General features: G+C 36.1%; 2 protein-coding genes across 2 annotated transcripts; both read left to right on the forward strand.

The window, feature by feature from the left end:
* Positions 1-563: 563 nt before the first annotated feature.
* Positions 564-950, forward strand: LOC137657456 (uncharacterized). Its single transcript, XM_068391795.1, has one exon. The coding sequence runs from the start codon at positions 564-566 to the stop codon at positions 948-950; it is 387 nt and encodes a 128-aa protein (XP_068247896.1).
* A 169-nt stretch (positions 951-1,119) lies between these two features.
* LOC137657457 (uncharacterized) lies at positions 1,120-1,485 on the forward strand. The gene has a single exon (XM_068391796.1). The coding sequence runs from the start codon at positions 1,120-1,122 to the stop codon at positions 1,483-1,485; it is 366 nt and encodes a 121-aa protein (XP_068247897.1).
* The last annotated feature ends 9,784 nt before the right edge of the window (positions 1,486-11,269 follow it).

The following is an 11,269-nucleotide window of genomic DNA, read 5'->3' on the forward strand; positions in this document are numbered from 1 at the left end:
GTTGAAAACATTGAAATCCACAGACAGTTGCCTTCAAACCTACCACCACCGAGGTAAGGTAACCTTCGAATTCCTCATTGAAACTCATCTCATCCCCTCATTGTAAGGCTCTATACACATCATCCTCAGTATATTTTCCATAATTTTTCTACTACTAAAATACTCTGCAGGAACCCTAGGGAGTAAAAGGATGGATAACATTTCTCTACATTTCAAAGGCCTTACAATCTTTCAAACTACCACTATCCGTGACATGATGGTCCCCCTCTACTACCACCATCATCTTCACATCTGTCTCTACAACTAAAAACCCTTCAAATTTCTTTTTGTGTAACAACCAACCTTCTGAATTTTTCAGATCACCTACGGGTCGAACAAGGGAAAGGCCCATGCCAACTGGAATTGTTGGCTACAATACCTCCACCACACCATCACAGTATTTTGAATGATTGTTAAATGAAGAAAATCTAAGATCTATAATTGCAGATGGAAATGCAAATTTGGGAATGGTAATATATATATAGATAGCAAAGAAATTAAGGTTTCCCTCAGCTAGATGAAAAATGGAAAAGCTACGGGAGCTGATGAGATCCGAGTGGAAGTATGGAAATGCATGTGGGAATTTGGAGATGCCCATAATGTGGAGGAATAGCTTTTTAATACCCATATTCAAAGAAAAGGAGGATATAAAATTTTTTAATAATCATAGGGCAATCAAACTCCTCCTACATACTACAAAGCTTTGGGAAATGATTATAGAGCGTAGGATAAGAGAAGAAACCAAGATTGGAGAGGAGCAGTTTGGATTGAAACCAGGCGGAAGCACGACGGATGCAATGTTTGCACTAAGGCAGTTGATGGAAAAATATAGAGAAGGCCAAAAGGGATTACATATAGTATTTATTAACCTAGAAAAGGCTTATGATAGAGTTCCATGGCAGGAGATATAGAGATGTCTGAGAGAGAAGGGAACATCAGAGTAATGTTCAACTGATCACAAATATGTATGAAGGAACAGGCATATAAATAAGAACGAGTATTGGTTTGATTGAGACGTTTGAAGTAGGGGTTGGGTTACACCAGGGGTCGTCATTAAGCCCCTACTTATTTAATATAGTAATGGATGCAATTACTGAAAGAGTGAGGGGACAGTCACCATGGACCATGTTGTTTACAGATGATATAGTTCTGTGTGATAAAACCAGAGAACGATTGGAGGGCAAGCTGGAGAGATGGAGAGAGGAATTGGAGAGCAGAGGGCTAAATATCAGTAGAACAAAAACAGAGTATATGTGTTGCAACTCGCAGAACCAATTGAATGATATACATTTGCTGGGTGAAATAGTAAAGACGACAGAAGAATTCAAATACCTAAGGTTATATGTGGAGGAATCAGCAGAGCTTCAAATGGAAGTGAGCAGTGGAATCAAGTGGGATGGAATAATTGCAAAAGAGTATCGGAAGGGTTGTGTGATCCCAGGATAAACTTAAAGTTAAAGGGAAAGGTACATAAAAATGTAGTGAGACCTGCCATGACATATAGTGCAGGGACCTGTTCCATGAAAAAGATATTTGAGAAGAAAAGGGATGTTGCAGAGATGAGAATGCTAAGATAGATGGCTGAGATCACGAGAGTGGATAAGGTTATGAATGACTTGGTAAGGGGAACAACAAAGGTTACAGAAGTGTCAAAGAAAATACACGTAATGAGGAGAGAACAGGTGTATTTTGGGAGGAGGTTGTTGGAGATGGATGTTCCAGGTAGGATGAGGAGTGGGAAACTAAAGAGAAGGTGGATGGAGTGTGTAACAGCATATATGGAGAAGAAAGTTCTCACCGTGGAGGACATTGGAGACAGAAGAAACTGGAAACGGCTCTCTAGAAATTGCGACCCTGCATAGCAAGAAAAGCTTTAGGCGAAGAAGATATATATATATATATATATATATATATATATATATATATATATATATATATATATATATATATATATATATATATATATATATATATATACATATATATATATATATATATATATATATATATATATATATATATATATATATATATATATATATATATATATATATATATATATATATATATATATATATATATATATATATATATATATATATATATATATATATATATATATATATATATATATATATATATATATATATATATATATATATATATATATATATATATATATATATATATATATATATATATATATATATATATACATATATATATATATATATATATATATATATATATATACATATATATATATATATATATATATATATATATATATATATATACATATATATATATATATATATATATATATATATATATATATATATATATATATATATATATATATATATATATATATATATATATATATATATATATATATATCTTTGACTGTGTGTTTGTTTATAGTTATCTGTGTATCAGAGCTCTACCCGTGTATATTTGAGTATCAGCTTACTTGTACTACTTACTAAAATGCGTATGCTGCACAGCCAACAATCATAATTACTTTGAAAACCATACATAAACCAAAAAAAATCCCTTTTGCGTTATGGAACTCGAGGACTAATTATTGTAATTGAAATGACTGCATATCAACAGGAAATAATACATATTATATCCAGCCAGTCAGGCGTACTACAGTAGTTGACAACAAAGCGCCAGACTGAATTTTATTTGCATTAGGTGATTTTAGCCAATTCACATTTAACTGCAAAATGGAATTCGATCTCTTTGATATATTGAAATAATATCTAAGAAATTTTGATGTATAAATAGCATTGGGGATCCTGCAATAAATGGGATACAATAAGTGAAAGTAATATACAGCACGTCTATCACACTCGCTCGCACACTGCAATGGCATTTCTGATTTTGATATATTGTCGTTATCGCTCTCCCCTCGCACTGATAACCTGTTTATGCCTATATTTCCCTGCATCATGTGTTTGATTTCATTTATGGACTTTCACATCCCTCGCGCCGTTGTACTCCACCTGTAACTTTCCTCAACCTCAGCGGCAGCTACATCTACAGTATAGGGGCATAGGACAGGTGTGAAGGGGAGGGTGGAGTTAGAATTGTAAGGATTGGAGGGAATAGTGTTAAAATGAAGTACAGTGGGAGGTGGAAAGATTGGGGCACACCCAATAGCTCTTTGTTGTTGATTTCCTGCTGTGACATCATGCCTTGTGGACTTCCAGGAGGTGAGTTCTCTTGCCAGCCTCCGAGTGACTTGTGTATTCATGTTTATTCATGTTTTTGGGCTTGTTTATTCATTTATGTCTGCTTACTTTTGTTTTGTTGGTTTATTTTGATACTCCGGATTTGGTTCATCCTGAGCTATGTAAGATACTATCCTTTTCCACCAGGAATGCTCGTTTTGTATGTGTTATTTTCTCACTTGTTATTGCAAATTCTGTGTAAATGTTTTTGAATCTTTCCCATGCTTGTTTGGCTTTTCTGCGGTCCCTGACGTTTACTGGCTCGAGAGTGTGTGTTGTGAAATGTTTCGTTGTTTTAATTTGTGTTATTATTATTGTTATTGTTATTATGGTTTATGCGATTCATGTTTCCTGTTTCCATTTTGGAATTTTTGCAATGTTTTCATCTTTGATTGAACCATTGTGCATGCTGGTGCTATTGGGTATTCGAATAGAGGTCTTATCAGGCTCTTGTAGAGGTTTATTCTTATTTTTTTTTTCCCAATAGTTTGAAAAGTTTTAATGATCCTTTTCTATGTTTTGGAAGTTGGAGTTTTTGTTTGATATGGCAGCTTATGCGTGTTCTTTTATGAGAGAGACCAAGGATTTTGACTGCGTTGTTAAATGGAACATTTATGTTGTTTACTGTTATTGGTGCTGGTTTATTTTTTGATACTGATAAAAGTTGGAATTCGTTGCTATTTGTTTTTATTTTCCACTTGCTTTCGTAATCATTTATTCTCTTCATCTCTCTTTCTGTTTTTATTCTCAGAAATCTTTTTGAATTTGTAGGATGCATTATTATTTGTGTTATGTCATCTGCTTAGGCGTAATTTATGGCACATCTGCTTTGTAGATTATAAAAAGTGTTGGGGATAGTATGGGCCCCTGTGGTACCCCACTTTTTATATCTATTGCTTCTCCCAGTTTCCCATCTCTGCTACATATTCTGACATATCTGTCTTTCATGTAGCCTTGGGGGAGTTTTCAATTATTATTGGTAGTTCTATTTCGAGTAATTTATATTTGAGGCAGTTATGCCATACTTTGTCGAATGCTTTTGAGATATCTCTGCAAATGACATCGCATTGTTTTTTGTTTTTTTATTCAGATGGTCCATGGGTATAGTTTGGTAAGTTGCCATAAGGGCAGTTTCTCTGCTTCTTCCTGTTCTGAATCCGTGTTGGTTTTTGTAGAATTTTTTGTTATTTTCTAGGAATCTCCTTAGTCTCGTGTTTATGATTTTTCTTCAAACACTTTTCCCGGCACTTCCAGCAGAGTGATTGGTCTTCTGTATGCTGGCAATTTGGGGCCTTTCTCTGGTTTGGGGGGAAGTATGAGAATTCCTTCTTTGTTTGGTTTAATATTTATTTGAGTCTTCTCCATACCACCATTGGTAGTTTTGATAGCATTAACTTATTTATGCCACTTTTACCTAGTGCTTTGTGGTGAAATGATTTAACTGGGTTCATTAACTCGTGCATTTTAATGTCTGCTGTTAGGTAGTTGTCCTCGTCCACTCTTTGCAGATGTGGGTTTTGATAGGGGATTATTCGTTCCCTATTGCCATGTAGGAAGTTGAGGACTTCTGTTTCTGTGTCTCTGTCACAATTTGCATTTTCTTCTTCTGTGATCTCGAATGTACTTTCTCATGTTTCTGTTAGTAATTTGATCTAATCTTCGGTGACTTCTACTTTATTAACATTACTGTTAATTAAGTAAGGTATATCTATTTAGAGCTTTCCCAAGAGTCTTTGTAGTTTTCCCAAAATTCTGCTGGGTCATTACAACATAAAAAATGACAAAAAAGATAATAAACAGAAGAGCAAGACTGAAAAAAGGTTTCCCACCCTGAAAAGGGGATTACGGCAATACTAATTCAATTATACTTGCTGCCCATTAACGCTACAGTAAAGTATATGTGAAATAACCCATCAAGATATTAAAACTTCCAAGAAGAAAGTGAAGACTTTCTTCCTCTGTAATTGCTTCAATAATGACAATTTGGCAATAAATATGCAATACGCTGTTTATACACGAAATACCAAAGAATATATGCAATAAACTAATCTTGAAGGTCCAAGTTATTTCTTTCTCTTAATATCTCTTTGTATAAATTTCAGGCTTGTTCTTCCTCTTTATTTCTCTCCTTCTAACATTGCCATTCCTAGTTGATACACCTTTTAAATTTATTTCTTAATAACTATGATGAAACTTAGTAATTATTGTTAAATGTATTTTCTGGGCAACTGTCCTTCCAAACACAATTGAAAACGAAGAAATTGTTTAATCACCTATGGAGGTCATTACTTTATTTGGACTATCGATCGAAGTCCATTGTAAGCGGTGATTTCCAGAGCGCTTCCACATCGTAAGCCTTTTAAACTGCTATTGGGCTTTAGAGGGGATTTGGAAAATATACAGTTTCCATTCGAATTTATTCACCCTTTATTGTGTTGATACTTTTCATCGTTTATGACTATTGGCGGGGAGTCATGCGACAGTCAGAGAGAGAGAGAGAGAGAGAGAGAGAGAGAGAGAGAGAGAGAGAGAGAGAGAGAGATAAGGGTACATGAAACTTGAGATATCACTGTAAATCTTGTCGTTTCACCTTCTATCATGTAACCCGGGGTGTTAGATTGATTTGCATTTTACACCATTTACCGAGATATTGTCATAGATAGAAAGAAGATCAAATAAGTAGGTATTCTCAGTAATTTCTCTTAAAGATCAAAAGGAAATAAGGAAATATGAAGATCAATGTTGTAAACATATAGATGCCGGTAAGGAATTTTTTTTTATAAAGTTGTATCAAAGAAAACATGTATGATAAGCTTGCGTGGGTGACCGGACGTGGAAACACTGAGTTGAAATAGTAGGATAATATGACAGCCTTTAAATAAATCCACAGAAAGGATTTGAAAATATGAAGTAGGCAGGAGGATGAAAGGTCACCTAGAACCATCAAAATATCACCAATTAAATTTGACGTTACCAAATTACACGCAAATTGCGACGGAGATTAATACCAAAAAAGTTATGAATATTTTAATGGTTATAAAGTACATTTTAAACTTTAGCCAACTGACTTAAGAGATATTCCCTACCCCCCCCCCCCCCCAAGTAATTTTATATTAAACAACAGTCCCCGAATATGAATAACTTCACGACCTTTATTCATCTACATATTGCCAAAGTATCTTTACCGTGATTGATTTATGTAAAAGATTCTTCCAAAATTTGTATTTATGTTGTTGTGGCATTTTACCGTACACCGTATATTGCTTCTTTGTGTGTGTTTTTTTTTTTTTTTTTTTTTTTTTTTTTTTGCTCTGAGATTTTCTTACTCTATTTCCGGTTATTTCTAAGTGTATTTGTTCACAATACGGTATGTGAAATTTTTGCTCAGTGATATTATAATTTTTCTTTTTTTCAATGTATATGTTATGTTTAATGCAAAATTTAATCCTATTATTTAATATACTAGCTAATATTAATTTGTGTTAATGTTTAATTTCCTAGTCCTGATGATGGGCAAGATCTTGTGCGAGGCGCCTGAGTTAGGTGAGACCTAAGAGGCGAAGTAAAGGCAAATAAACTGTATTAAACAATCATCGAGTTTATATACCTGACCTTTGGATCAAGAACGTCACAAAAATTCAAACAGGAAAAAGCTTGTTCTACAAAGAAAAAGCAAGATGGTCTATCAACAGTGCATGGAAGAGAGCAAGTGATAAGATAAAAAATCCTCGCCGTTACAGTGTTGTAGTAATTTGCGGACTGTGGCTGGATGTATCACACAAACTGCCTAGTGTCAGAATACCGACCACACTCTAACTCCTCACTACCCAAAAAAATTACCCAGATATCTGGGCAAAGGGTAACCAGTCAAGAAAGGAATGGGCACTGAGCATCAGTCACTGGACAAGGGATCACCCTAGAACCTAAATATTTTCCTCTTACCCTTTTTTGAGTATGCAGTCTATTTTCCACTGATACTCTGTACCGAGTTCTAAATAAATTGAGCAGTATGCTTTCCAAGTAAGATTTTTTGTACTTGAGCATTAGAAAAAAAAAAAAAAGCTGCAGGCTGGTGGAGAAGGCAGAGTATGAGAGGAAATACATTGAATAAAAATATACCTAAAATTATTTATTTCAAAATGAAAAATGAATATACAATGATGAAAAAATAAAGTCCTAAAATATTGAATGAGACTTGACCAGCAATAGCTGGACTAAAGAAATATTAAAAAATAAAATAAAAAAAAAAAAAAAATAACAACGCCCATACATTAGACACTCCCATACCAATACAACTACCCAGTCTTTTCAGTAAATACACCTTGGTGCAGCACATCGATTCAAATCTCATGGAGCCTTTCCTCTTTCATTAATGTTTCCCTACTTTACACAAGAGGCACAGTATTTAAGCATACAATTAATGAGAGCAGAACTCTAAACAAATATCTAGAAAGAGCAGATGTTGAGAGATGCACCTAAACAGATATCCACATGAAAATCAGCTGCTGAACGCAACATTAAAATAATTGTGCGGGAAGCATTGATGCAAATCCTTTGAAAGGTTTAACACGGAGATTTCAAACATGAGAACATGCACACACTAACATCTTCACAGGAGTAGATGTGCTCAAAAAGTACAAACATAAGTTATATGGCCTCTTCCAGGCAGGTTTAGTCACTCATATTAAAGCAAAATATGATTACTCCTTCAAATCCTTAGGAAAGACTGCAGCTTCTCATCCTGGGCTATTTAATTCGTGCTGCGAAGTATTGACACCATTGCATGGTAGTAAGCTTCTGGCTGAAATATTACCATTTGGCCATACTTCCAGTCCTATTGGCTTGAGTTCTTCTAGCTTTAGCTACAGCCTTAGGCTGCTTGCCTGTGTCCTTTTCCTCTTCTCTATATGAGGAACATTCTCCTCTAAAGTTGGTCGATTGGGTTCCTCCTAACTGTCAGAATCTCCCATGAAATTTATGCATTCTCATCATCCTGGCTGTCTTGTACGGCTCTCATTATCTTAAAGGGCTACTGCCCTTTCCAATGATTTAATGTTAACAACTAGGTCTTTTGACAAAATCATTTAATTTATATACTGCCTTTTATTAACCTATGCCTTTGCCCTTGGTCGAGGACTGTTTCTATATAGGATCGTGCACTTTTACTTGCCAAATTGACAATGCCACTGCCCCATTGTATCGACATTCATATGGGTAATGGAAGGTCAGTTCATAAAGCCATGGTTGCTAAGAATAGCTGTTGCCTTAGACACGGCTCCTTCCGCCTTAGACACAGCTGCTGCCACCTCGAAGGCTGCCGTCACCGGCTTAGGCAGGATGGTATGTGAATTTGCCACCTTAGGTTGTCTAATAGACCAACTTTGGGGGAAACGGTGTTCCACTGATGTGAATCTTTCTTCCTATTCTACCACACTGTTTTAAGAGTCCTTAAAGAATTCTGAGCTGTTTGGCATAAGCTTCCATTGTAGTGTAGTTGTAACCTTAGCTAGTGTAGTAGACAAGAATTCTAATCCAGAGACTATTTTAAGAAATTTCTTATTTAAAATATATTTACCTGTTTACTCTAAGATATGAAAATTTTTTGATACACTACTTTTACTCATTGGAATTTTCTATCTTTACAGGTGTTCGACGGTAACATACAGCAGGCAGGTTAAGTTGTCTTGTGGCCACAAAAATTGCTGGAATCATGCAGACTGTTATGTTTCCAAAGGGTTTTTAGCAATCTGAGAACCTTCAAACTGCAGCTGATGTAAGGACCTCATCTACACTGGTTTCTACCCTACCAACGCCTCCAAGGACGAAAAAGCGAGGGTTCAGAGGACCATTAGATATTGGGTGAGATGCTTCCAGAAGACCTCTCAACAAGGTGCCCCTTACCTTCCCTCCATGGAACATAAGGACCTCCTCTCTCCCAAGGCCAAGGTGACTACTGTACAACTCCTGCAGGTACAATTAGATCATGCGGATGATGAAGTTCAGGACACTCTCCAAGTGATGAGCCTAGAGGCTGACAACATGTCGACGACTTCCTCTGTAACATCGCAGAGGGAAAGGATCCTCTTGACCACGGAAACCTCTGATCCCTAAATGTCCATCAGGTAAATACAGTGCCCAGTACTTCTTTGGCTCAATTCCACATCCCTGTATCCTCCGATCATACCTCCACTTCGATTTCCGTTCCTATGCCAAATGCACCTTTGTTCCCTAGTCACTTGGAGTATATAGCATCCGTGAAGGTATTCATGGAAAACATACATGTGGAACATAAAAGAGCGCAAACGTCCATAGAGGCAGAGATAGAGGCGGAGATAGAGGCTTTTCAACAGGCACCTAAGTCTAAGGCTCCACCAGCATCGAGCCATCCAGATTTCTCAGTTAAGAATCCTTGGCGTTATGCTGAGCATATGACTTTGAGTTAAGGGTACCTCCCCATTGGAGAAAGTATAGGTTCTAAGCCTGTCTCCGACTTAGAATTCTACCCCTTTGTTGACAATTATCCTTACTGCTATTTAAGGCTAAACTCGGAAGTGCCCATTAGAGATGATACAATCACTAAGGAGACTATCATCCTGGAACACAAGAAGGCTCAATACTTATTGGTAAAAGAACTTAAGGCCGTCAAATTTCCCAATACTCAACTTTCTGCTTTTGGCAGAAAGCAGGCAACCTTCGTTGCTCCTAACGATACTTTCTTTCCCTTCGCTTCAAAAAGTTTAGAGGCTGTGAAGAAAGCTATAAGAGTGCAAACCTGGCTCCCTAGCCCTATTGCTTATGCTTTTGATATTGAACTCAATAGTGAACTGTTCAATAAGATTCCAAAGGATTGTGCCAAATTCAAACCAAATGCTCTTTCCAAGGCTATCTCATGGTCGTTGGATAAAATCTTGCACTCAGCCTCCTCCGTAGATAATGCCACTACCTCTTTGAGATATCTTGCTCAAAAGTCAATATTTTGGCTTATTATGCCTTCTGATACTAAAGTCAGTGAGATTGTGACACTTTTAAAGGATGATGGCCACATCGAATTCTCGGAATCGAGGGAGGTAAATTTTTACTCAGATCCTACATTCTAGGCAAAAAAAAATGAACTGCCCACAAAACATCAGGGGCCCTGGAAGATCGTTCCACTAAGGGATGATCCTTCCTTGTGCCCCAAGGTCTACCTATTAAAGAGTCGGGTCTTTAAGGGTGGTCAACTTTTTAAAAGGGAAACAACAGGATCCAATCTCTCTTTGAATCAGCTAAGGTCCAAACTCGCGTTTTCATCAGAAGGGCTGACTCTGATAGTATGCCATCGGGTCATGACCCTAGTAAAGTTGCCTCTTCTTTAAACTTTTTTTCAATACATGTCCTTTGAAGGCTTACAGGCTTACACCGGATAGAAATCTTCAAGGGTGTTTTTCAAACATTATTTGCATCAATTGAAAGAGATTAAACACTTTGTGATGGCCACTGGTATATGTTCTGCATGGACTCTCCTGTTGTGTATGGGACTTTTCAGTTTGCATTGTGCAAGGGGAATAATAATATTGTTATTTGTAATATGTGCTATTTTATTATGTGTAGGAAAGAGTCAAAGGTAATATTCTCTTATTTTATGAGTGTTATTATTATGTTACTCTGTTACATAATTCTGCGGCTGAAAACTTTGGTTTTCTACACATATTCAATGTACATATTGTTGCGCCAATTACTGTAACATTTATGAATCATAATAAGTAATAAAATATAATAGTTCTTTTCACGTTTCCTTTATATGGACCTACTGTTCATAATTTTTTGACCATTCTTTTTACAAACTTCGGTCTGATAGACTACTGGAGAAAAAGATTTTATTTAGATTAAGTGGGACTGTGCTATTAAATTCCTTTGCTCCTATATGATGTACAAACAAATCACTGGTGTTCATAGCTTTGGACTATCGTCCCAACTGCTATGTAGAAGTGTAGTCAAACCTATTCCTGACA

The sequence above is a fragment of the Palaemon carinicauda genome, chromosome 18 (assembly GCF_036898095.1).
Source record: "Palaemon carinicauda isolate YSFRI2023 chromosome 18, ASM3689809v2, whole genome shotgun sequence".
Taxonomy (NCBI): domain Eukaryota; kingdom Metazoa; phylum Arthropoda; class Malacostraca; order Decapoda; family Palaemonidae; genus Palaemon; species Palaemon carinicauda.

Excerpts from the sequence above, each read along its gene's own strand:
- LOC137657456 (XM_068391795.1), top strand. The coding sequence starts at position 564 with ATGGAAAAGCTACGGGAGCTGATGAGATCCGAGTGGAAGTATGGAAAT.
- LOC137657457 (XM_068391796.1), top strand. The coding sequence starts at position 1,120 with ATGGATGCAATTACTGAAAGAGTGAGGGGACAGTCACCATGGACCATG.